This window comes from Miniopterus schreibersii, assembly GCF_964146895.1.
Source record: "Miniopterus schreibersii genome assembly, chromosome: 10".
In the NCBI taxonomy this organism is placed as follows: Eukaryota; Metazoa; Chordata; class Mammalia; order Chiroptera; family Miniopteridae; genus Miniopterus; species Miniopterus schreibersii.
In genome coordinates, this window is record NC_138110.1 from 730022 (window position 1) to 751779 (window position 21758).

The following is a 21758-nucleotide window of genomic DNA, read 5'->3' on the forward strand; positions in this document are numbered from 1 at the left end:
CGTCTGACCTGGAATTGGGCTGCGGTCCCTTCCTCTCCTCCACCCTTCCCACCAGGGAGAACAGGCTCAGTCTCCCCAAAGAAAGCAGGGCTGCAGCCAGGAACAGAGTGCTGGGGTCACTGCCTGCCAGGAACAGTGCGGGGAGCATGAACCTGAGGCAGAGCCCACTGAAGGCCAGACAGCCCCAGGGTCCCTTCCTCTGGTGACAGTCATGCCAGGCACCACTCCCTGCTTGCTGCGTGGCCCAGGGCAGAAAGGGCTTCAGGAAGGGGCACAGGCTCCCCAACTGGGCCCACAGGAATCTGCTGGGAACTGCTTTAATGCAGGGAGTCCAGGGACCATGCCCTGGTTGGTGGGACCAGGGGTCTCTGACAAGCACCCCAGAATCTCAGGGCAGCCACATGTGGAAACCAACCTAACTCCCAGCCCTACTGTGGCAGGGACTAGCCAGAATACTAAAGTGCAGAGACCAGAATACACTGGGCGCTCATCAGCGACCTAACCCCAAAGTGACCCCAGGGATAGCAAGGAGGGAGAGGAGGAGGAGCCACCCACCCACAGCGCCATAGCAACCAACCAGCCAATCCACAGCGCTGTGCAGTAGGCCAGTGCCAGCTCAGTGACCTGATTGGGGGTTGGGGCGCAGCAAGGAGGGCACCCACTGGGCTGCCTGATGAGATGCTGCATGTGCCCCACCCCCAGGGCACAGGCTGGGCAGTTCCAGTTCTGTATCTCTCCTCCCACATAAGCCGCCCCTCCTCTCAGACCCTCCTGGGTCTCTCCCCACTTCTCTCTCCCTACCAAGTGCTGGGCAGCTGCTGGAGTCCCCCCTCATATCCCATGGGTAGGGGGGAAGGGGAGGCTGAGACACAGCAAGGACGCTCATGTTTACGGTGAGTGGGCCCCCCAACAGCACAGGCAGCGAGAGCTAAAGCACAGCAGATGGGTTGGGGACCGGGGAGGAGACAGATGGAGGCCAGAGCCAGCAGGCCAGCTGGGAAAGCCTCCCTTGCTTGCCACACAGGGCCTGGGGCAGTGGGGATGGGGCCGCAGCCTAGAGGCCAGCACACACCAGCTCCAGCACTGACTCCACTGTGGGCCAAAAGCTCCCTGGGTTCCCACACCTCCCCTGGCCTCCTCCCCTCCCTGCTCGGGGACCCTCCAAGGGAGGTGAGGGACGTTGTAGATAAGGGGCAATGCAGGTTAAGAGAAGGTGCAGGTGAGGGACCCAGCAGGTGAGGGCTGGGACAGCAGAGAGGGTGAGCTGACCCACAGCAGCCCGGGAAAGGTGGCTAGAGTGGCTCCCACCGAGTGATGCTAAAGGTTCTGGCACATGGCACCTGCACCCACCTCCTTTGCCAGGAATGTGGACAGGGAGGCCAGCCATGGGGGAGTAAAGAGGGGACAACTCCATTTACCATCATGGGTGGGCCCCCGCAAAGGCTGAACTGAGGTGGGAGGGCTGCGAGCAGAGGGGTGCACAAAGTGAAGGGGAAGAACACCTTCAGAGCAACCGACACGTACAGGTGGGAAGCAAACAGAGGCAGTCTGTGCTCTCTGGCTTGGGCGACACCCCTTCACTACTGTCCGGAGTGTCCTTGATGCCACCAGAACAAGAACACAGCAAACAAAAACGGGGCGAAGAGCAAGTTCCAGAAGCCTGGGTCCTCGTCTCAGGCAGAGCTGTGCAGGAGATGCCTGAGGAAGGCCTGAGTCCACGCCCACGTCTGGCACACACCCCACCTCTCTCTCTAAGGGGCAGGGCACAGGGACACCTTGAGCTGGGAGGTACGGGTCCCCCAGCTCAGGCCTCTGGGAGCACAGTGCCGTCCTCTCTGCCAGCACAGACTGGCACACTGGGCACTCCAAATCCAGACAGACAGCAGCCTGCAGGCCATGATGGCTGGAGAGTGCTCCAGGGCCCATGTCACCTCTGGGTCAGGGTCTCTCTAAGTCCTAACCCTGAGGCAAGAAATAGAGGGAACCTCAACCCTCCAAGCCATAGAGTACTGAACACAGACAAGAAACTGTAGAGGCCACACCACAGAGAGGCCTCCCTGCCACTGCCTCTGACTCCAGAAGCTCTTGACAAGACAGGAGGTAGAGAAAGAGATTTGCAGGTGAGGGCACTAGTGCCAGTCCCTGCACTCTGGCCCCAGCAAAGTCAGCAAGAAGAGAGACAGGGGTCCCCTTCACAGGGCCATGGGCACCTCCAGTCACACATGTCAAGCAGCACCAAGGTAGGCTGCTGTCACTAACCCAGTGCTCATCACTGTCACCCTCTGCTGATGAGGCTGTTCACCCCAGGACCACAGGCTGCAGGAGGCACACTCCTGGGACTCAAAGAGAGCCATATGCACACTGTAATGCATCACAGGGAAAGGTCACAATGCAAACTCCTCAAAGGGAGAAGCCCGTGGAGGAGTCCAGGAGACCAGGCTCACATTTCCAGAACCCTCCCCAGCCAACACCCCCAGAACGAGCTGTGACAGAGTGTGGAATGCTGTACCCGGAAGCCCACCAGACACCCAGCACCCAGGCTTTTTCCTGGGGCTGGTCGCACGGGCACCCATGCCTGTTAGACAGTCAGTTCCAGACTCCCAGAGGGAAGCAGGTGCTCAGCGAAAACCAGTATTGCCCAGCCGGCGTGGCTCAGTGGTTGAGCGTCAACCTATGATCCAGGAGATCACAATTTGATTCTGGACAGGGCACATGCCAGGGTTGCAGGCTTGACCCCCAGTAGGGGGCATGCGGTCATTGATGAGACCAATGACTCTCCCATCACTTATGCTTCTCTTTCTTCCTCTCCCTTCCTCTCTCTGAAACCAATAAAATTATATACATAAACCAACACATTGTTAGCAAACAGTTTACCCTCAGAGAGCCCCTCCTATCAGGGTGGGGACCCTCCTCAAATCTACCTTCTGGAACACAGGGGAGCCAGCCCTGCCAGCAGGCCTTTCTGAGATGGCAGCCTTACGCCCACGTGTGAGCTCATCTGCATGAGACCCAGCACAGGTCCCCAGTTAGGAGACAGTGCCAGATGCATGCCTCACCAAGGTGAGTCCCAGGGAGCAAGAGCCATTAAGCTGTGAGGCCCCAAGCCCAGCCACAAGGCCGCCCGTGTTCTGCTTCCAGTTGCTGTGTGCTGACAACCAGCAGGAGCAGCCCTCACAAGCCTCTCTTACCTTCTACATTGTTGTAGAAGTGACAGGTGTGACTCGCCACCTTCTTGCGGCACAGGTGGATCTGGGAGGGAAAGGACATGTGTGATGGCCAAGGAAGGAAGGGCAGAGCACAGAGCACTGAGTGCTCCAGAGCCTGCCCTAGCCCATGCCCCCCACCACTCCACCTCGGCCAGCTCTTCACCCGCTGCCTCCCCGGGGCACAGCCCAGGGCCCTGAGAGCCAGCAGCACCGCCTAGAAAAACCGAAGAGGACGATGGGCAACCCAGGAGCCCACCTGCACGTGGTTACTGTCCTGCTTCTTCACCTCGGGGTGGATGCACAGCTGCTCCCGGGAGCCCAGCACACACACCCTGGGCCTGGGAGAGAGAGTTGTGGGACCCAAGAACTGGAGGACAGCAGCCCACAGTGCCGTCCAACAGCATGAGCTGTGTGGGGACACACGAGGAGCACCAGGAAACTTGTCTCACGTAGGCAGGGAGAGGGAGTGGCCATGGCCAGAATATAACCAGGCTTGGGAGAGGCTTTCTCCAAGGCCCAGGGTGAGCAAGAAGCCAAGGCTAGGACTGGGCAAGGGGGAGGAGACTTGAGAGCATCCACATGCTTGCTCACAGAGGCCAAGTGGGGCACCAAGACTCCTGCAGCTCTGCCAGCTGGACCAGGGGCAGAGCCTCTCTCCCACTCAGGTGAGCAGCTCCACTGACCCACACCACAGCTGATATCACAGCACCTGCAGGAGCTCAGGGTGTGGACCAGGGTCAGCATGTAAACTCGAACTGCTTTCTCAGAAGCTATGGGCATCAGAGACTGCCCGGGCATGCACGAAGCATAGCACGGAGCACAGCGTGCACTCCAGCTGGGGTCCCATCACACCACTGTCAGCACAACACCGTGCTGAGGCCATCCCCCCACAATTCTGAGGAAGGGGGGAGCGATGCGTGACCCACCGGTAGGATGTGTTCCGAAGCTCACCGATGACCTGCGTGAGTTGTGAGTGGGTCCTGGAGGCATAAATGATCTTCGGGATGTCTGCATAGCAAGCTGCCCAAGCACAAAGAAGCAGAACAGGGTATGGCTCCGAGAGACAGCATTCCCAAGCGCTGTGACCCAGGACACCCAGCTAACCCAGCCCTTCAGATGGCTACGTGGGTATCTGCAGTGTCCTAATTTGGCTGTAAGGTTCTGACCCTAGTTTTGCAGTCAGGATGGCAGAAGTGATGTGGCAGCTCAATACTGCTCACCCTGCTCAAGGGCATCACCCTCCCGCTCCATCCCTTTCCCCCCTTCCTTCCATCCCTGCATCCCTGAGGGAGGCCAGGACAGGGGCTGACCTGTGGCATCTCCCTCTGAAGCAGCATTCCCCCAGGACGACAAGGAGCGATCCAGGAAGAGCTCCCCTTGGGTCCTCTCAGCAATCTTGCCAGCAGAGATGGCATCACGAAGGTGCTCCCGCCAGGCGAGCGTGCTACAGAGCAGGCACAGGGTCTTCCCTGTGCCTGTAGGGCTCTCCAGGACGCCGTTCACTTTCTGAATGGGAAAGCAGAGGTGAGGCAAGGCAGGCCACACTGCCCACCTGAGACAGACCTGAAGCTCTGCTCAGGCAAAGCCCACCCACCAAGTGGCAAAAGCCCCAAGAGACAAGGGATGAGGGACTATGGATCATTCTATAGGGCAGACTTCCACTCTCAAACCAACGCCTTTGGTTAATTCGGCCCTCATTAGCAAACAATTTGCAGAGTATTTTCCAGCCTAATATAAATAGTAAGATGACTAATTAGGTGCCAAGTCTCAAAATAGGGACTTGTTCTGCGATTCTGGGTCCAGGCTTTCACACTATCGGAGGGAACCTGGCGGCCTACATAGCTCTCAGCCAGGAGCCTGAGCAGGAAACCTGGGAAACAGTAGGGAAAAGCTGTGCCAGGCTCCTCCCCACAAGATTCTGTGCCCACAGCAGCAGCCTTGAGCCCAGCTGCAGTCAGCCCTTGGGGGCTTGAGCAGGGAAGAAGAAGGCATGCTAAGAAACCTGCACCCTCCTACCTTCCTGCAGGTTTAAAGACCTTCCAAAATGAGCATTGTGCACCGGCTGTCCCTCTATGTGGAAGTACGTCCTCCAGATCCTCAAATGGCTGGCTGGTCCTTGTCACTTGGCCTCAGCTCACCTCCTCAGAGAGGCCCCACACGTGCTCCCAAACCTATTACCTTATGTCTTTCCTTCAAAGCACTCATTGCCACCTAGAATTATCTTTTCTTGTTCATTGTCTCTTTCTCCACCTAGAACATCGGCCCTGCTTATGACTGACTTCCATGTCCAAAAGGGTGCCTTTCACCCAGTAGGACTAGGCCACAGTGAATAGGGCGTTGGAGTATGTCGGGTCTTTGCTGAAGCTCTGCCCACACTCACTCACCCCCCAGGTACAAGCTTTACCTTCTGTAGACACTCCAGAACCTTGGTCATGTACTCCTCCTGGCATTTGTATGGCTGGAAAGGGAAATCCACAGTCACCCCGTTCAGGGTTATCTTGGGCATAGTGGTCTGTTTTCAGGAAGGCACAGAGGTTGGCTGAAATGCAGGCTGTGTGGGTCTGTGAGACAAAACGCCCTGTGAACATCTCAGTGTCTCAGCCACTCCAGGTAAGGATGTCAGCTGTGGCACTGGGACTTGGTGCAATTCTCCCGGGAACCTCTATGGCACAAAGTTGGGGACAACACTGTTTGTAGCCAGCTTTTCTGGAGGTCAGGCCACTTCAGTCATCTCAGGCAGCCCCTCCCATGGACATGGTCCCAAGGCAAGCCCATGACATCTTATCACAAGGAGCTGGGAGGTGAAGAACCCAACATCAGCTCTGCCTTGTCCTTCTGTCCTACACAACTCTGTCCTGTTCTGGGAGAGGCTACCAGGCTCAGAGACTAAAGAAGCCTAAGCAGGGCATAGTTCCACACGCTCCATCTGAAATAATAATTCACTTTCTTCCACCAGAGCTTGAGAAGCCAGATTCTACCAGCATCCCACCGCAGCCGGGCCGGTCTGAGCCTCCCGCCCCCGCGTCTCCGCACCCTCCGCTCCCCGGCCGGGAGCTCCGCCCAGCTCTCTCCCGCAGGCAACCTGGCGTAAAGAAAGATCACGTGCCCGGCCTCATCTGGGGGCGAATCCATGCCGTCCCCAGCAAGTCACTCAACTTCTCTAGGCCTCAGGTTCCCCTGGACGCCGGGACTAGCAGGCCAAGCGCCTGAACACCGAATGCCCGCCCTCGCTGCAGGCCGGGCCACAGGGGAACCACAGCCAAGCGACCGGTTCCGCCGAGCGCCGCGCGCGGAGCCCACGAGCTAAGGAAAACTACCAGCCCCAGAACGCAGCGCGGCCAAATCGCCTACGATTGGGCCCGAGGGCGGCACGCGGCCTGCCGGGAGCTGTAGTTTCGGAAGCCGCCGCTCGCGTAAAAGTACCAGTTCCAAGGTCTCCGTGACTCTCGGCCCACTAGCGTCTGCGGGGAGGCTTCCACGACCGAGGGTCCCCGGAATTCACCCCAGTTCTCCCGAGGCCCTACCAGCGCATCCTCCGCCGTCAGCCGTTCAGACTTCGCGGGCTAACGAGCGCAGTCGCGATTTTACGTCACTTCTCCCAATTCCGGTCCGCTGCTTGGTGCTCCCAGCGGAAACCGTTTTCCAGCCGAGGGTTCCGCGCTGCCTGTGCGCTGAGTTCCAGGCCCCACTTTCCCCTTTCTTCGACCCTGAGCCCCAGACAGGCGCTCCATCTCCCGCCAGCCGAAAGCTCGGGTCCAGCCTGTCCCCTCCCTCGATGTCATCCCCACCGCGGCCTCCATTCTACTAGCTACCTTGTTTGCCTGGACACCCAGAACGCTTTGCCAGCCTCCTTAAATCCGAAAATGGCTGCCCCTTGCCATGACCCGGCTCCTGAGAGTCTCACCAGCTCCTTCATTACTGTCCCCTGGATTCAGCCGCTTTTCCTGGTCAGGGTGGGACACCTCTGAATGCCCAGCACCTAGCACCAGCTGGCAGTCAACAGGGGGTCCCAGGGATCTGCACAGCTCTGTGGGGTGAGAGATACTGGTCTAGGCCACCCCAGCATGTTCCAAAGACGCCAGGACAAAATTGACGCTGTAGTGATGTCCCACAGGTAGCTGGCAATGATGATTTCAGAACTCCTTGTGGGCTTGTTTAATGTCCAGATGTTTTCCCACTGATGGCACATTTATGCCACATGGGTGTCCATGCTGATGTGGGAGATCATGCTTGGGGAAGCCCAGGACACAAGCTGGCTTCCACCCCCACTGCCTGTTCCAGTGAGGGGACTGTAGAGTGCCCACCTCGGCCTCTGAGCAGGGAGCTTGGAGAAGATAAGGAGACCTGGCCACACCCTTGTTGAATGCTCACCAGCCACAGGCTTCAGAACCATCCATGCAGACATTGGTATGTGTGTCCTAACGGCCTCTGAAATAAGTTCATTTATTGTCTACACTTTACAGGTAAGGAAAGAAAGCACAGGTGGTTAGTAGATTGCCCAAAGCCAGCAGCTAGCAAGTCTCAGAGAGGAAATGGAAACAGGTTAACCAGAGTAAGTCCCACTCAGAGGTACAGGGATCTTGATCAGCCAACAAATTTGAATTGTCTGCTCTGGCAGGCTTTGTGGGACTTCCACAATGGATCAAATACCATGTGGACCACAGGACAGAGGTTAACTGTTAGACAGACATGAGCAGAACAAGGATGATGGGCCAGGTACAAAACCCCACCAGTGCAGAAAGGCCCAAATGCCTAGCACGGGGCACAACTGGGAAAACAAGAACCTTGTCCCCAGGGTAGCCTATCCTCCCCCAGCATATCACTATAATGTGGTTTAGCCCCCCTGAGTGTTTCCTCCCTAAAGATAACATCTAGGCCTCAGTTGCATTTCAGCTCCAGGCACAGAAAAGCAGCAAAACCCACCCAAGTGGCATCATGGCTGCCTCAGGACCAGCTACATTGACTAAAGATGGGGCCCTGGCACTGACCAATCCATGGAGACCATGACCCTGGAAAAGCACATCTGGAAAGCTGATGAATATTCTACTGAGAGCATTTCCTGAGACCTTTTTTAAAGATTTCCACCTGCAAGAAAGAGATAAATATGCTCAGGACAAAGAACCCAGCAAGGGCTTCCCACCAGGGGACCACACCAACACCATCTACATCCCCCTTCTTCCCTCCGAGGGCACCCCACCACAAGACTTGCAACCAGGGGAGCAATGGGCAGCAGCAGCTCATCCCCAGCTCACCCCCTGACCCTGTCTCCAGGCCCCTTCTCCCCCTGACTTCTCAGTGGCCAGAGCAGCCCAGCCAGGCTCTCCTGCTGCTTCTTCTATGCACCTCCTTGTCCTACCGTCCTAAGTGTATTTTGCTGCCGTCATGGACCCAGTGCCCTTTGACTCAGTGCTGTGTAGCTCTTCCCTTTGGATATTCCCATCCCCCATCCCCTTTCCTTAAATAAATTCAGTTTTGCTTTATTTAAGGTCTGAGATGGCTATTGAGCTGCCCCCACACTACCCCACCCTAACCTTTCATTACCCAGTCACAGGCTTGCTCTGCTTGCTTAGTGTGCACATCAAGGTGTGTTTCTACCCATAGCTGCTGGACCTCCTCTGGACTGACTCTGATCCTTGTCTTTCACCTCTCTGAGCCTACCTCATCTCTCCGCAGGTTCCTGGAGTTTCCAAGACTTTTATTCTTGGTCCTGGGACTTAATTGCTTCTGGAGTAAGCACTGCTCTCCACCTTGGTGGCCCTGCCCCTAAAATGGGAATGACAGCTCATCTGTCTGACTTTCTAACCCCAAAGTAAGGTGAGGTGGTCACTGCAGAAGAGGGCCCACCACTTCTGCCAGGACTGATCACCCTTGTTGGAATCACTGGGAACCCTGAGCCCAGAGGAGGGGCAACAGAAGGTCCACCCACTCAACAAGTGTACACATCTGTCCTCTATCATCTGGGAACTGGGGTCATTGTCCCATCTTACCCCTGAGAAATGGAGGCCTGGCAAGTTCAGAAACTCACCCTCAGCCACAGAGCAAGTGGCTGTCAGAGTTGTGTTTGGAACCCACCTATATCTTGCTTTGAAGTCCTTGTCCTAGGCCCTTGGTCACCACCCCACCTACACTGTTCTCTGCCTCAGAATCTGCTCATCCTCTGGGATGCCTCTCTTGGATCTTCCACACCAGCCCCCACCCATGTCCGTGACACGCTTTCCCCTCAGTACAGAAGGTGCCCCGCAGTCTCCATGGGCTTCAGTGAAAAGCTCTCCATCCCCAACCTAACCTAGGATGGTCCCCTCCTGCCTCGCCCACCCTGAGGAATGAGGGCTCTCTGCACCATCCCCCAGCCTTCACAAAGCCAAACTGGGGGACCAGCGGGTCCCTGGAGTAGAGGAGGATGGGCATCTGTTGGCCCCAGGCTGGCCTCACCCCTCCGACCCCCATCCATCAGTCTCCCTCAGGCTGCCGCAGCCCAGGCTGCACTCCCGCACGAAATTCCTCTCCCTCTCCCTCCCCCTCCCTCCCTCTCTCTCCCTCTCCCTCCCCCTCCCTCCCTCTCTCTCCCTCTTTCTCCCCCTCTCCCCCTCTCTCCCCCCTCCACCCTTCTCTCCCCCTCCCTCTCTCCCTCTCTCCCCCCTCCCTCTCTCCCTCTCTCCCCCTCCCTCTCTCCCCCTCTCCCCCCTCCCTCCCCCTCTCCCCCTCCCTCCCCCCTCCCTCCCCCTCTCCCCCTCCCTCCCCCCTCCCTCCCCCTCTCCCCCTCCCTCCCCCTCTCCCCCTCCCTCCCCCTCTCCCCCTCCCTCCCCCCTCCCTCCCCCTCTCCCCCTCCCTCCCCCTCCCTCCCCCTCTCCCCCTCCCTCCCCCCTCCCTCCCCCTCTCCCCCTCCCTCCCCCTCTCCCCCTCCCTCCCCCCTCTCTCCCCCTCTCCCCCCTCCCTCCCCCTCTCCCCCTCCCTCCCCCTCTCTCCCCCCTCTCCCCCTCTCAGCCTGGCGGCGCCGCCTCCCCTGCTCCTCCCTCCCTCCCTCCCTCCCTCCCTCCCTCCGCGGCACTGCAGCATTCGCCACTGCAGCTCCAGCCGCCTCCCGCGCCTCTCCCGCCTCGCAGCCGCCGCCAGCACCATGGCCAGCACCGTGTCCGGTAGGCGCCCTAATCGCAGCAGGTCGGAGCAGGTCTCAGCAAAGGCCTCCCCTGACGGTGGGGCCGGTTGTGGACTCTATTTCCCCTTCTCGGACCCGCGCGCCGCAAGGACGCAGGGCGCGGCCGGCAGAACCCGCAGGAGCTGTGTTTCAGGGCTGCGGGGTTGGGGCGACCTGGTACCCCAAAGGCGGGGATTGTGGCACGGGACGGGTCCTGCGGGCGTGGCCTGGGGGAGCGCCCTGGGTGGGGGCGTCGGGCGCGGGGGCGCATCGCTTCGTCGGGCGCCGCGGCACCAGGCCTGGCGCGACTGCGGCAGGGTGGCTCCCACGGTGCGGGCGCGGGCCCGGGCCCCTGATGGGCGCGCTTGTGGGTGCGGTAAAGTCCCCTGAGGCTCCCGGCGACCACAGACCCTGGTCAGACTGCGCCTTCGCAAAAGGAGGGGGGGACCCTTTGTGGGAGCCCCAGTCCAGGACCCGCGGGGCCGAGCCCTCCCTGCGCCGATGGAGCACCCCGGAATCCTGGAGGGGGTGCTGGAGAGGGCGGGGAGGGGTACCCGAGCTGGGACCAGTGGAGCGGCGCTGGTACCTCGCATCGCTGCCCCTCCCCTGGATGCTGCGGGCTCAGGGACCACCTTTTGGACACGGTGCCACCCACTGTGGTCGAAAAAGCCACCGCCCTTTGCGCAGCGGGGTTGGGATGAGGGAGGGGCTGCCATCTCCAAGCCTTTACCAGGCTGGGGGGCTGCACCTCCCTCCCCCCTTCCTGGCCCACGCCAGCGCGGAGCTCGGGCGGAGGGGCGGCACGGGCCGGGGTGGGATAGTGGTCGCTGGGCACTCACGGGACGCGGGCAGCTGCCGGGCGTCCGCTCTCCCCGGGATCGGTCTGCTGCGTCCAGCCGCCCCAGGCCCGGCTGCGCCTTTGTACTCGGCCCCAGGACAGCAGGGCCGGGCGGCTCCCCACTCAATCCCGTTTCGCCCTCGGACCGGGACCCGCGCTCTCGCCCACGCGCCTCTTCACCCCGGGGGCGGGGCGCGCAGGTCCCCTCTCCCGAGCCAACCCGACTCTCTCCAGCGCTCCGCCCGCCCGCGTGCGCCCCGCCTTGGCCCCGCCCCTCACCCCCTGCAGATTCCAGGCCCCGGGTGACTCGGGCACCTGTGTGTGTGTGGGGGGGGGGGCAGGGCCGTGGCTGACCGCGCTCCTCCCACGTCATCTGGGGGGCTGGCTCATGGGGCTTCATCTGCCCCCTGCCCTCTTGCTGACTTTCACAGAGCATTGGGCAGAAAGAGACCCTCCTACAGCGAGGGAGGGTGGCTCTGTCCCTTCCCTGGCCACACTGAGGAAGGGCTGTGGGTCCTTGTCACTACCTGTGGTGCCTGAGCTGTGGGACAATGGGCAGCCACTTGTGGGGAGCCCTTCTCAGCCTTTTCTCTTGTTCACCCTCTTCAGTGAAAACCCTGTTCAATAGGCCTCATTCTTGCCATCTCTCTGGCAGACAAGCAGGCTGACATTAGGTAAGAAAGGACACAGCCAAACCTCACCTTCGATGGCCGTCAGCGCTGAGCACAGACACCCTCTCACCACAGAGTCCCCGACACCAGCCCTTTCTTCAGTGACAGATGTTAGGGCACTGCTGACCCTTGCTTGGTCCCATGATTTTCTGGGTGTTGCAGTTGCCATTGGTGTCCAAAGGGAAACCATAAGTGCAGTTGGTTAGTTTTGTCCAGTGTGGCCACAACCCCCCCAAGCCAAGCTGCAGTACCAGCTGGGGAACTGCTCCCTGGCCGATGTCACCAGGGTCTGAGCCTTTCCTGTTCTGCCATCAGTACCACCCTTGATAGAGTGTAGCCACAGGGGGACAAGCCAGTGCTCACTGGCAGCTTCTCCAGCCATCAGCACTGGATAGCATGGTGGCCTTGCGCAGAAGTGGCTACATGAGGCTGCTGGTAAATGTGGTCAAAATCGGGTTAAATGAACTCCAGCTAAGGCTTCTCTGTTAAAGACATCCCTGATTGGGCCAACTGCCAGCCTCCTGTGCCCAGGCAACCTGCCTGCTCATGCTCACTGGTGGCTTAGTTTGGTCTTGGTGACCAGGGGAAGAGTCATCATCTGCTGTGGACTTGTAGCCACCGATTGATCATGGTTTTCTTTTCCTGTGTGGACAAAAGCTCCCACCACCTTCCCTTGAGGGCCGCCTGTGGAGCGGAGTTCTCAACTTCCTTGGGAAGTTTGGGCCACCTCGCCTGCCTCTCAGCATCCTTTCCAGGCACACAGCCCTCGCGCTCCTGTAGACACCTGCTCATTATGTGCCTCATGCAGTTCCATCAGCCCCGAGGCCTCACGCCTGCTCCTGAACTCTCAGGGCCTCTGTTTCCCCATCTGGATGGGGGTGATAGGGACAGCAGCTCCCCTGGGCTCGTTATGGAGGTCTAATGAGATATTTCAGGACAGGCCCTTGGCTTGATGCCTGGCAAAAGGAGAGTGCCCATCCATGCCCAGCAGCATGACTGTTGTGGCCACATTTCCCAGTTTCTTGCCCAGAGAAAGGTGATTGTGCCAACAAGTTCCCCCATGCTGGGATCCTGGCACTGCTGGAGACGACTCTGACACGTGAAAGAAGGGGAGCCGGGGTGGCAACAAGTTCCACTTATTGGGGAGCAGTTAGCAGCAGCCCCCAGGGTCCTTCTAGGGGTGAGTACACATCTGTGGGCCCCCTGCCCTCCCAGTTCTGGACAGACCCCTATCCCCATTAGGCTCCCAACAGGAAAGTGCTGTCAGAGGCCTGGGCTTGTGACCAGGCTCCCATCCTGGCATGCTGTGTGACTTTGGGTGGGCCACTTGCCCTCTCTGAGCCTCCTTTCTCCTCTGTACGAGGCTGACAAGGGTGCCTACCTGGCTGGCTGGTCTTGAGGGTTAGTTGGGAGGGTGGGTATGATGTGTCCACCCCATGGGTGCTAGTATTGTTCCCATGGGGCTGTAGGCTGATCTGGTGCCTTCTAACTCTTGCTCACCTAGGATCTAATAATCTAAAGTCTAATATGCATTTTTGCATATTTAACCTTTAACATGAAGAGGAAGAGGAAGGGAGATGAAATCAATCCAGGTCATGGCAGGGGTTTGTTTGTAACAACTTCCTGAAGCCAAGGATGGGGAAGGAAGAGAAGGGTGCCTGTGAAGGGGAGAAAAGGCAGGCGTGCCTTGAGGCTTTGGAGGGGCTTCCTGGCTTGAGCTAAGTCTGTGGAGAGGTGGCCTGGATGGGTCTGGGTCTCCATCTCTTCCCTCTGCAATGAGACATGACCTTTAAGTCCCTCCACCTCTGAAAATAAAGGCGTAACCTCCTGTCTTTCGTGATGCTCAGCAGCCTCATTCTCCAACCCCCCACCTGCAGGGGAGTCCCCTCTGACACGCAGTCAGAGCACAGAGCAGGCCTCACTCTCAAGCTCCCTCCCACTTGGCTTCATGAGGACTAGTCTTCTGGAAAGGACTGGGATAAACCAACCCGGGAATCTCTGTGACCACCAGGGGCTGAGCTGTGTCCCTGTTCACAGCTGTAGGACACAGTGTCCTACACTTCCCAGCTGGACACCTCACTTCTCAGCTGGACACCTGTCCCCTGGGCACAGCTGTGGCGTATGAGAGCTCTGACCTCAGTCTGCATCCCGCCCTCTTCTCTCTCCTGACGATGCCCCCCATTCTACCAGCCTCCCCCCTTGCAGAGTTGACAGTGACCTGGAAGGAAGCCCCCTTGCATTTGTCTGTAAACGTGTTCCTCCTCTGTAATGAATCCACTGCTCATTTTCCAGGCTTAAGGCAGAGAGGAACCAGAGCAGCTGTGAGACCCCAGGCTCCCGGCCTGTAATGTAAACCCACTCAGAGGTTCCGAAAGGTCAGAATGGGGGTCTGTGGCTGTTGCCTGGGTGGCAGGTGCTGGCAGGGTTAGACAAAGTCCCCTCCTTCCTGCCCTCTCCCAGGACCCAGGAGTGTCTCCTGATCCAGGCTCCTCCTATTACCCTCCCCACCTTCCCTTCTGAGCGCAGGTTGGTTGCTCCCTGGCCTCACCTGGACTGCTGCTCCCAGCGAGCTGGCTCTGCCTGGTCACATGCGCTGTGATGTACCCCTTTGTCTCCTCTTTGAGATGAACTTTTAACGACACTGGTAATACATGAATTGACAAGTCAGACCAAATCCCCTTTGAGGCCCCCCACCCTCCTCCTCCCTTCCAGCTTCCTGGAACCAATGAATAAAATGTGGTTTTGCCCTGTACCCCTCCAAGTCCCCTTGAAGGCTCTCCATGCTGCTTGTTCAGGAGCCTTCTGTGCTCCCTCCACAGCTTCTTGGACTCTCTCCAGAAGAGTCGGGGCCATCGAGATATTTTGATAAAACCACCTCATTCTCTGTGCTTGCTGTGGGAGGCCCTGCTCCCACAAGCTGCTCCTTCAGACCAGGGCCTGACCATTTCTGTCCTGTGCCCTGTTTCTACACCAACACTCTCCTCGATTTCATGTTAACTCAGTTTCAAAACATCTTGTGTGAAATTTGATCAGAAACTTTCTTGTCCATCTAAACCCTTGTCCAAATTCTTGTGTTCCCCTTAGAAGAGTGCTGTAGGGGACTGTGCGTGCCTTTTCCTCCATGAAAGCCAGACTCCCTCTCCCTGGAGAATCTCTCTGATGGCACATGGGCCTCTGAGCCTCCTAGACTTTGGGACATGCTGGAAGTGGTGGAAAGGACACAGACCACCTGGGATTGTGCTTGAGGAGCTTTGGGCAAATCACCCCATCCATCTGGGCCCATCATCATCTTGGTTGAGTGGGGGTGACAGTATTGGGCTTGCAGGACCTTTGAGCCCTAGTGAGACACTGGACTAACGTGTCTGCTTTGAGGCCTGCCCACACGAATACACTGTGAATAGTTTAATGACTTCCATTCTGAGAGTGGGCATTTCCCTCCCGACAGGGCTCAGGGCCTCAGCAGCCAGGCTCACCTCTTTTTCTGTGTGAGCAGTGACAGCTCTGGCTGTGCGCACTGGCTCTGCAAAGCTAGAGGGCTGGCTGTGGTGCTGAATGGACAGCTCCCTTCCCTTTATCCCTAGGTGGGCAGCGAGTGCATCTGGTGAGGCCTGGGTTTAACAGGGTAACCGCACTACTGTCAGGGTAAATGGAGGGGGAGGAGATAAGCAGGTCTGAGGGTTTCACCCAAGTGTAGAGCCCAAGACAGTGCTGCCTGCAGAAGCTCCACTTCAGTGCCAGCCCAGTCCTGAGTGGTTAATGTTGTCTACCCCGGGGGCAAGTTCTGAGAGGGAGTACATGGGGGGGTGGGGGGTGGAAGGAGTGAGAGTTGGGAAGATACACAGTGACAAGGAATCACAGAGACTCAGAAATATACAAAGAGAGATAGTGACAGATAGAGAACCAGAAAGACAGAAGGATGAATAGAGACACAGACAGACAGAGTGAGGGACAGACCTAAAGAAAACGAAAGACAGAGACACAGCAGTGCAGAAAGTGAGACAGACAGGGGCTGAGAGATAGGAGCAGAGGGAACCATGCAGGGACATGCAGGGAGGCATGCCCAGGGAAAGGCAGATTCAACACTGGGAGGGTAGGGAGGGAGAGAAGAGACTTAGAGGGAGACGTGGGAACACAGAGAGCCAGACAACAGGCTCCCGGAGAGACAGCCTGGAGCAGGAGCCGAGGGGGAGGGAGATGGGGCAGGTGAGGGCGGCTGCTCACCTGCCTCCCGCCCACAGCCTACAAGGAGAAGATGAAGGAGCTGTCTGTGCTGTCACTCATCTGCTCCTGCTTCTACTCACAGCCGCACCCTAACACCATCTACCAGTATGGGGGTGAGTGTGCCTGCTCCCCATCCCAGGGCCTTTTGACTCTCCTGGCTTGGATGGCTCATGGAAAGGGGGTTTGGGGAGAAGGGGTGGTATAGGGACTCAGGCCTTTGGATCCTCCATGAGCAGCCACACCCCCACACTCAGGCCTTGATTTGGATGCATGCAGGGAACCAGCCCCTCCCCTGCCCCCTCCTCGGCTGGCCTTCGTGAAGCCTCTGTCTGGTCTTGCCCTGCAGACATGGAGGTAAAGCAGCTGGACAAGAGGGCCTCTGGCCAGAGCTTTGAGGTCATCCTCAAGTCCCCTTCTGATCTGTCACCCGAGAGCCCTGTGCTCTCCTCACCTCCGAAGAGGAAGGACACCTCCCTGGAGGAGCTGCAGAAGCGGATGGAGGCAGCTGAGGTGCGGAGGAAGGTAAGGGCCCCACATCCCATGTCCTGATGAAGGTAGCCAGGAGGTCTTGCTGGCTGTGGACATGGTCCTCAAGGTGCAGGGTGCTCCAAGCCCCTGCTTGGTTGTTGGCCTGGGCTGGAGAATCTTACGGTTTCCTGGACCTTCTCCTGAGAGATCAGAATGGGACAGGGAGGAGGAAGGACGCCCAGTGGCAGCCAGCTGGAGGGAGACAGAAACCAGACACTGTTGGTGGACTCTTGGCTATGGCTAGGAGGGGGGTCAGGTGGTGGCCCTGGGACATGAGCCTGGACTGGCATCCTCCTGGACAAGGGAATGAGAAGGAAGGGCCTCCATGTGATGGGGGCTGCAAACCTAGACCTGCTGGGAGCTCAGGGGGCCTCTGGGAGAAGTGGGGTGGGCCCCAGGTTCCTCCCCAACCCTTCACCTCACACCAGCCCCTCTGTCACTGAAACACACAAAAGAGGAATTGCTCTCAAGAGTGTGTCCTGGTGCCCAAGCCCATAGGACAGGGGCAGTGGCTCTATCTCCCTTACAACGGGTCCCAGTGAGCCCTGGGGCCCCAGTCTTCCCAGGGTTAACCTGCAGCAACTGGCCTTTTGAAGGAGACCTAGGACACTAATCACCCCTGAGAGCCTCAGGCTCTCCTTGGGGGCCACCAGGCAGCCCCTCCGCCAGCAGGGCCGACACTGACACTGAGCCACCAGCCCCAGGCTCCTCTCTCCAGCTTTTCCTCTCCGCAGCATCCCTGGGGAGCTGTCCCCCACCTTAGAAAGCTCGGCACCTGGCCGGTACCGAGCAGCTGCTTTGTGCTCAGCGGGCAGAGGTTTGAGGAACAGGCAGGAAGGCTCAGGGACAGCCCACAAGTTTAGATTCCCTTTGCTCCTCCAACATTCCCGCAGCGCGCCTAGGGGCTCGGCGCAGGGGGACCTGAGGCTGCCTTCCTAGGGCGCGCTCAGCCTAAGGGTAGGGGTGGGGCGGGGTGGGGAGGCAGTGCGGCGGGGACCGACTGACAGGGTGGGGGCTGGGGGCCTCCGAGCACTCGGAGCTTTCGGTGCTCAAGTCCCAGGAAGTCAGTCAGGCAAACCCGGACCTGGAGGTCACCCCACCCACGCGGGACACTGCAGCCCGAGCTCCGAGAAGGCTTGTGCCCCAGGGCAGCGGGGCAGGGTGATGGCGCTGGGGGGCGGACAGCAGCGCGGGGGCCCGGCTGGGGCGCCCCGCTCACGGCCCGCGCCCGCCCCGCCCCCCGCGGCCGCGCAGACGCAGGAGGCGCAGGTGCTGAAGCAGCTGGCGGAGCGGCGCGAGCACGAGCGCGAGGTGCTGCACAAGGCGCTGGAGGAGAACAACAACTTCAGCCGCCTGGCGGAGGAGAAGCTCAACTACAAGATGGAGCTCAGCAAGGAGATCCGCGAGGCGCACCTGGCGGCGCTGCGCGAGCGGCTGCGCGAGAAGGTGGCGCCGGGCGCGGCGGGCGGGGCCCTGGGCGCGCGGGGCGGGGCCCTGGGCGCGCGGGGCGGGGCCCTGGGCGCGGCGGGCGGGGCCCTGGGCGCGCGGGGCGGGGATTGGGCACCTCCCGCCGTGCGCGACCGGAGAGTCAGAGCCGGGTCCTGCTGGGACGCGCCGGTGACGCGGCAATGAACTGACAGCCGTTGCTCTGAAGCGCTCTGAAGGAAGCGCATCTGGATGTGAGCTAGAAGAGGGGAGGGGCTGCTCTGGGTTGGGGGCCAGGGAAATTCCCAAGGGGCCCCTTCCTTTGGCGGACCCCTGCCCAGTGCACCTCCAGCGCCCCAGTTGCCCGGTCCCGGCTGGGGCCAGCCCAGGATGAGACCCCCGTTGCGAGCGGGGGGAGAGCAGGACCCCGCTTACCCCGCCTCGCCCCGCAGGAGCTGCACGCGGCCGAGGTGCGCAGGAACAAGGAGCAGCGAGAGGAGATGTCCGGCTAAGGGGCTTTGGACACCGCGGCGCCTGGATCCTGCGCCGAGACAAGATCACGTTCGGGTTTTGTTTTTGTTTTGTTCAACTCCGTCTAGATGCAACTTTCTGTTCCCGCTCCTCCTTCCCTCCCCTCCCGCAGTCCCAGCTTCATGCTTCTCTTTCCGCACTCTGAGCTGTCCAGTCCTGTGGCAGTGGCTGACCAGGGGCTCTGCACTGGAGGAGCCTCCGGGGCGTGGCACAGGCCTCTCAGCTAAGGCACCAGGCCCAGTGGCGGCCGGGTCCCTCCTCGGCAGTCCTCTTAGTGGATGTGATGGTGACTACTGGTGGTGGCAGAAACACGAGGGTCCTTAGGCTGGGTTGTCCTGTGAGCACCTTATCACTTAGGGCACCTCCACGCAAACGCACTCCCACCTGCAGCCCTCCGGTGGGGGAGGGGCTCAGCACGCTGGAGGGGAGGAGGAGTGAGTTAGTCTGAGATGGACCTCTGGGCAGTATGGGGCCCGGTCATCGTCAGGGTGGCCAGCCCTGGGAGCGTGTAGGCAGTGGAGCTCTGTAGAACTGGTGGGTGGAGGCTGCAGCACCTTTTCGTGTGGTTACACAGGGGTTCTGTGAGACCACCTGGTCTGTGATGGACACCCTGGGCTGGCCTGGGAGCCTGTGGTCATTGCCCGTGGCTGGAGTGGGGGTGGTGTAGGATGTGGCCCGGTCTGAGTCTTCAGGGGAGTGAGCATTCTCTGTCAGGGACCCAAGAGCAGGTTGCTGTGGCACACAGGGTTGTGGGCAGCATGACACCCCCTGCTGGCTCCTCCTTCCATAAGTGCTCTCCTTCCAAGAGCCTCTACTGGAGCACCTGTGGGGAAAGCCCAGCTGCTGCCATTCCTCCTCTCCTCCCTGGAGTTTTGCAGACCTGTCCTTATAAGCTTTTGGAGTCTTGGCCCCTTCACGTGTCCACCCACAATATTCCTGACCACAGGGCTTTCAGGCTTGTCTCCAGCCAGTGTGGCCAGGTATGAGTGAGTGGCAGCCACAGGTGCCTCGGGGAGTCCCTAGCAGACAGCCGGGGGCAGGGGGTAGGGTTCTCAAGCCACCTCCCCACCTGGTCCATCCTTGGCATTCCTGGCTGGTGGCCCCCTCTGGCCAGCCTGCAGATTGGAGGCCAGGCTCCAGGCCTCTCCTGCCAAGACCCTCCTGGACTGGGTCCCTTTCCCTCCCTCATCCTGGCCTTTGAGAACTACCACCAGCCTGGACATGGGGGTTGTCCTGTCTTTTACCTATTGCAGCATCCCCCCCTTCTCCATTGCCGTCCCATCCCTCAGCAGGGTCCCTGCTGACCGTCCTCTTGGTGGAAAGCATGAGTGGACAGACTACAAGTCCTTGAAGGACCCAGAGCCAGCATCTCAGAAACCAGGTTGTGCAGTCCCCAGTGCCTGGTTTCCATCCTGCAGAAAGCAATGGGGGCCCAGCCAGGGAGCTGGGCAGATGCTGATACCCTGCATGGGCTTAGGGGGAAGTAGGGACTCATGCCCCCTCTCTGTCCCCACTGAGATAGCCTCCTGAAAAAGTGATGTCAGGAGTGGAACACAGCAGTGCCCACCTGCAGCTTTGGTGGGATTCAGAAGGACACTGAAAGGGAGCTGAGGGCTGGGTTTCTTTTAGTTGTGGCAGCTCTCATCGCGGAAGCCTAGTGTAAATGCACCCATCTCATCCTGTAGTGAAAGTGAACTTAAAAACTAAATCAAATGAACAATTAAAGAAAAAAACCTGTGTTTAAGAAATGGTTGCACTGTCCCAGTGTGTGTCCTGCGTCTGTGGAGTGGGGAATGGACTGGAAAGCCACCACCTGTGAGTGAGGGAGCAGGTGAGTGTGCAGCTGTACCACACATGGAAGCTGGTTATCAAGCTTGTTTTACCACAATTAGGAATAGTGACAATGGCAATTTTAAGAAATGAGTGTGTAAATAACACATGGCCAGTTTTCCCCCTTTGGAGCCCTGGGAGACAGTGGGGGTGGGGGAGGAGGCAGGCCATCCTAGCTCTCCCCAGGGCCCAGCCTTCTTGCTGGCCCAGGTGGCTGCTGACAGCTGCTGGTGATGTCAGCAGTCTTCCTGTATCTCCACAAGTGTCTGCACAATCAGTGGCTGCACAATCACCTGTGTTATGGATGTACTAGGGCTTTTGAGAAAACTCCCAACTTTTTGGTTTCAGTAACCCCTTACAAATTTCAAACATTTATGGAGGACCCCCAAAGAGCTTTGTTTATGTGGGTTATATGGATCAACAGTTATCACATTAGGAATTAGATCTCAGAAATCTAAAAAACCACACTCAGAAATTTTTAAAAATTCATTTAAAAATAATATATACCTGTTACTTTTAGCATAATACTTTAAAACTAAAAACAATGAAATTTTACCCCCAAAACCTGGAATGGTTGAAGTGTTAAACCTGGAATGGTTTCTTTGAAAAAGGAAAGGGTATTTTAATAGCTTGCTCCTTAATACCAAACCGAAGCTCGATGAGTAGGCTGCAGTGTGAACCTGAAACCAACCTGAATCAGCTGCCTAGTCTATCTCATCCTGGACCCAATCTTTACCCACCAGTTGGGGCTCCAGGGCCAGAGCGAGCTAGGGTCCTGCATGGCTGTGGAGAAAGGGGACAGGAATGCTGGGTGAGCTGGGCCTGCCTTTGTCCTGCTTCCTGTCTGGTCTATAGCATGGGAGTGGCAACCCCATGGCATCGTGGGGCCTGGTGATGACTTTCTGGTCTCACTGTCTCTCCGGGGTCCAGGTGTTCTTAGGGGAGGGTTGGAAGGCAGTGACCTGCATGACATTGTGTTTTCCTCTCCCCTGTAATAAACCAAGAGTGAAAGCTCCCTCCCCTTGGGACTCAGGGTGGGCACCTCCCATGGGTGCTCCTGGGGAGAAATCTGCACCCCCACCACCCAGTATGAACTAATCCATCCTGCCAGCCAAGCAGAGCCCAGTGGTGTAGCCTTTCTCTTTTGGAGACAGAAGAGGTGAGGTCAGGTTCAAATGCTAGGCCTGAGTTCATGCTGCAGTGGAAACATGGAGATCAGGAGTTCAAGTGCTCAGCCTTGGGCTGGTGACCACAGCTCACCCTGACTGGAGAGCAGCAGGCACCTGGTGCAGGCACGATGTTGTTGGCAGCTCTCTTCTGGTGCCACGCTTGCCTGCGCCTTGACACCAGTGCCCTTCTGGGCCTTCTTCGTT

General features: G+C 58.7%; 2 protein-coding genes across 10 annotated transcripts in view; one reads left to right on the forward strand and one right to left on the reverse strand.

Annotated features, from left to right (window-relative positions):
• The window catches only part of RTEL1 (regulator of telomere elongation helicase 1), a 29601-nt gene extending 23134 nt beyond the window's left edge, over positions 1–6467 (reverse strand). For 7 of the 8 annotated variants that reach the window (XM_081149955.1, XM_081149952.1, XM_081149954.1 and 4 more), the window contains exons 1-5: positions 5611–6467; positions 4517–4712; positions 4133–4226; positions 3463–3544; positions 3189–3249 (exon numbers count right to left, since the gene is read on the reverse strand). In XM_081149955.1, the coding sequence (XP_081006081.1) occupies positions 3189–3249; positions 3463–3544; positions 4133–4226; positions 4517–4712; positions 5611–5712 (535 nt within the window). In that variant the 5' untranslated portion in view covers positions 5713–6467. The remainder of the gene's footprint in view (positions 1–3188; positions 3250–3462; positions 3545–4132; positions 4227–4516; positions 4713–5610) is intronic. The other variant, XM_081149950.1, reaches the window with a different exon arrangement.
• A 3778-nt stretch (positions 6468–10245) lies between these two features.
• On the forward strand, positions 10246–20306 carry STMN3 (stathmin 3). Of its 2 annotated transcripts, none has more exons than XM_081149233.1 (5): positions 10246–10342; positions 16089–16184; positions 16418–16593; positions 17854–18045; positions 18477–20306. In XM_081149233.1, exons 1-5 carry the CDS (start codon positions 10324–10326, stop codon positions 18534–18536), a joined length of 543 nt encoding a protein of 180 aa, XP_081005359.1. In that variant the 5' UTR covers positions 10246–10323; the 3' UTR covers positions 18537–20306. The 2 variants fall into 2 exon arrangements, with proteins under 2 accessions (XP_081005359.1, XP_081005360.1); XM_081149234.1 differs by having other exon boundaries at positions 10256–10342; positions 16418–16581; positions 18477–20300.
• The last annotated feature ends 1452 nt before the right edge of the window (positions 20307–21758 follow it).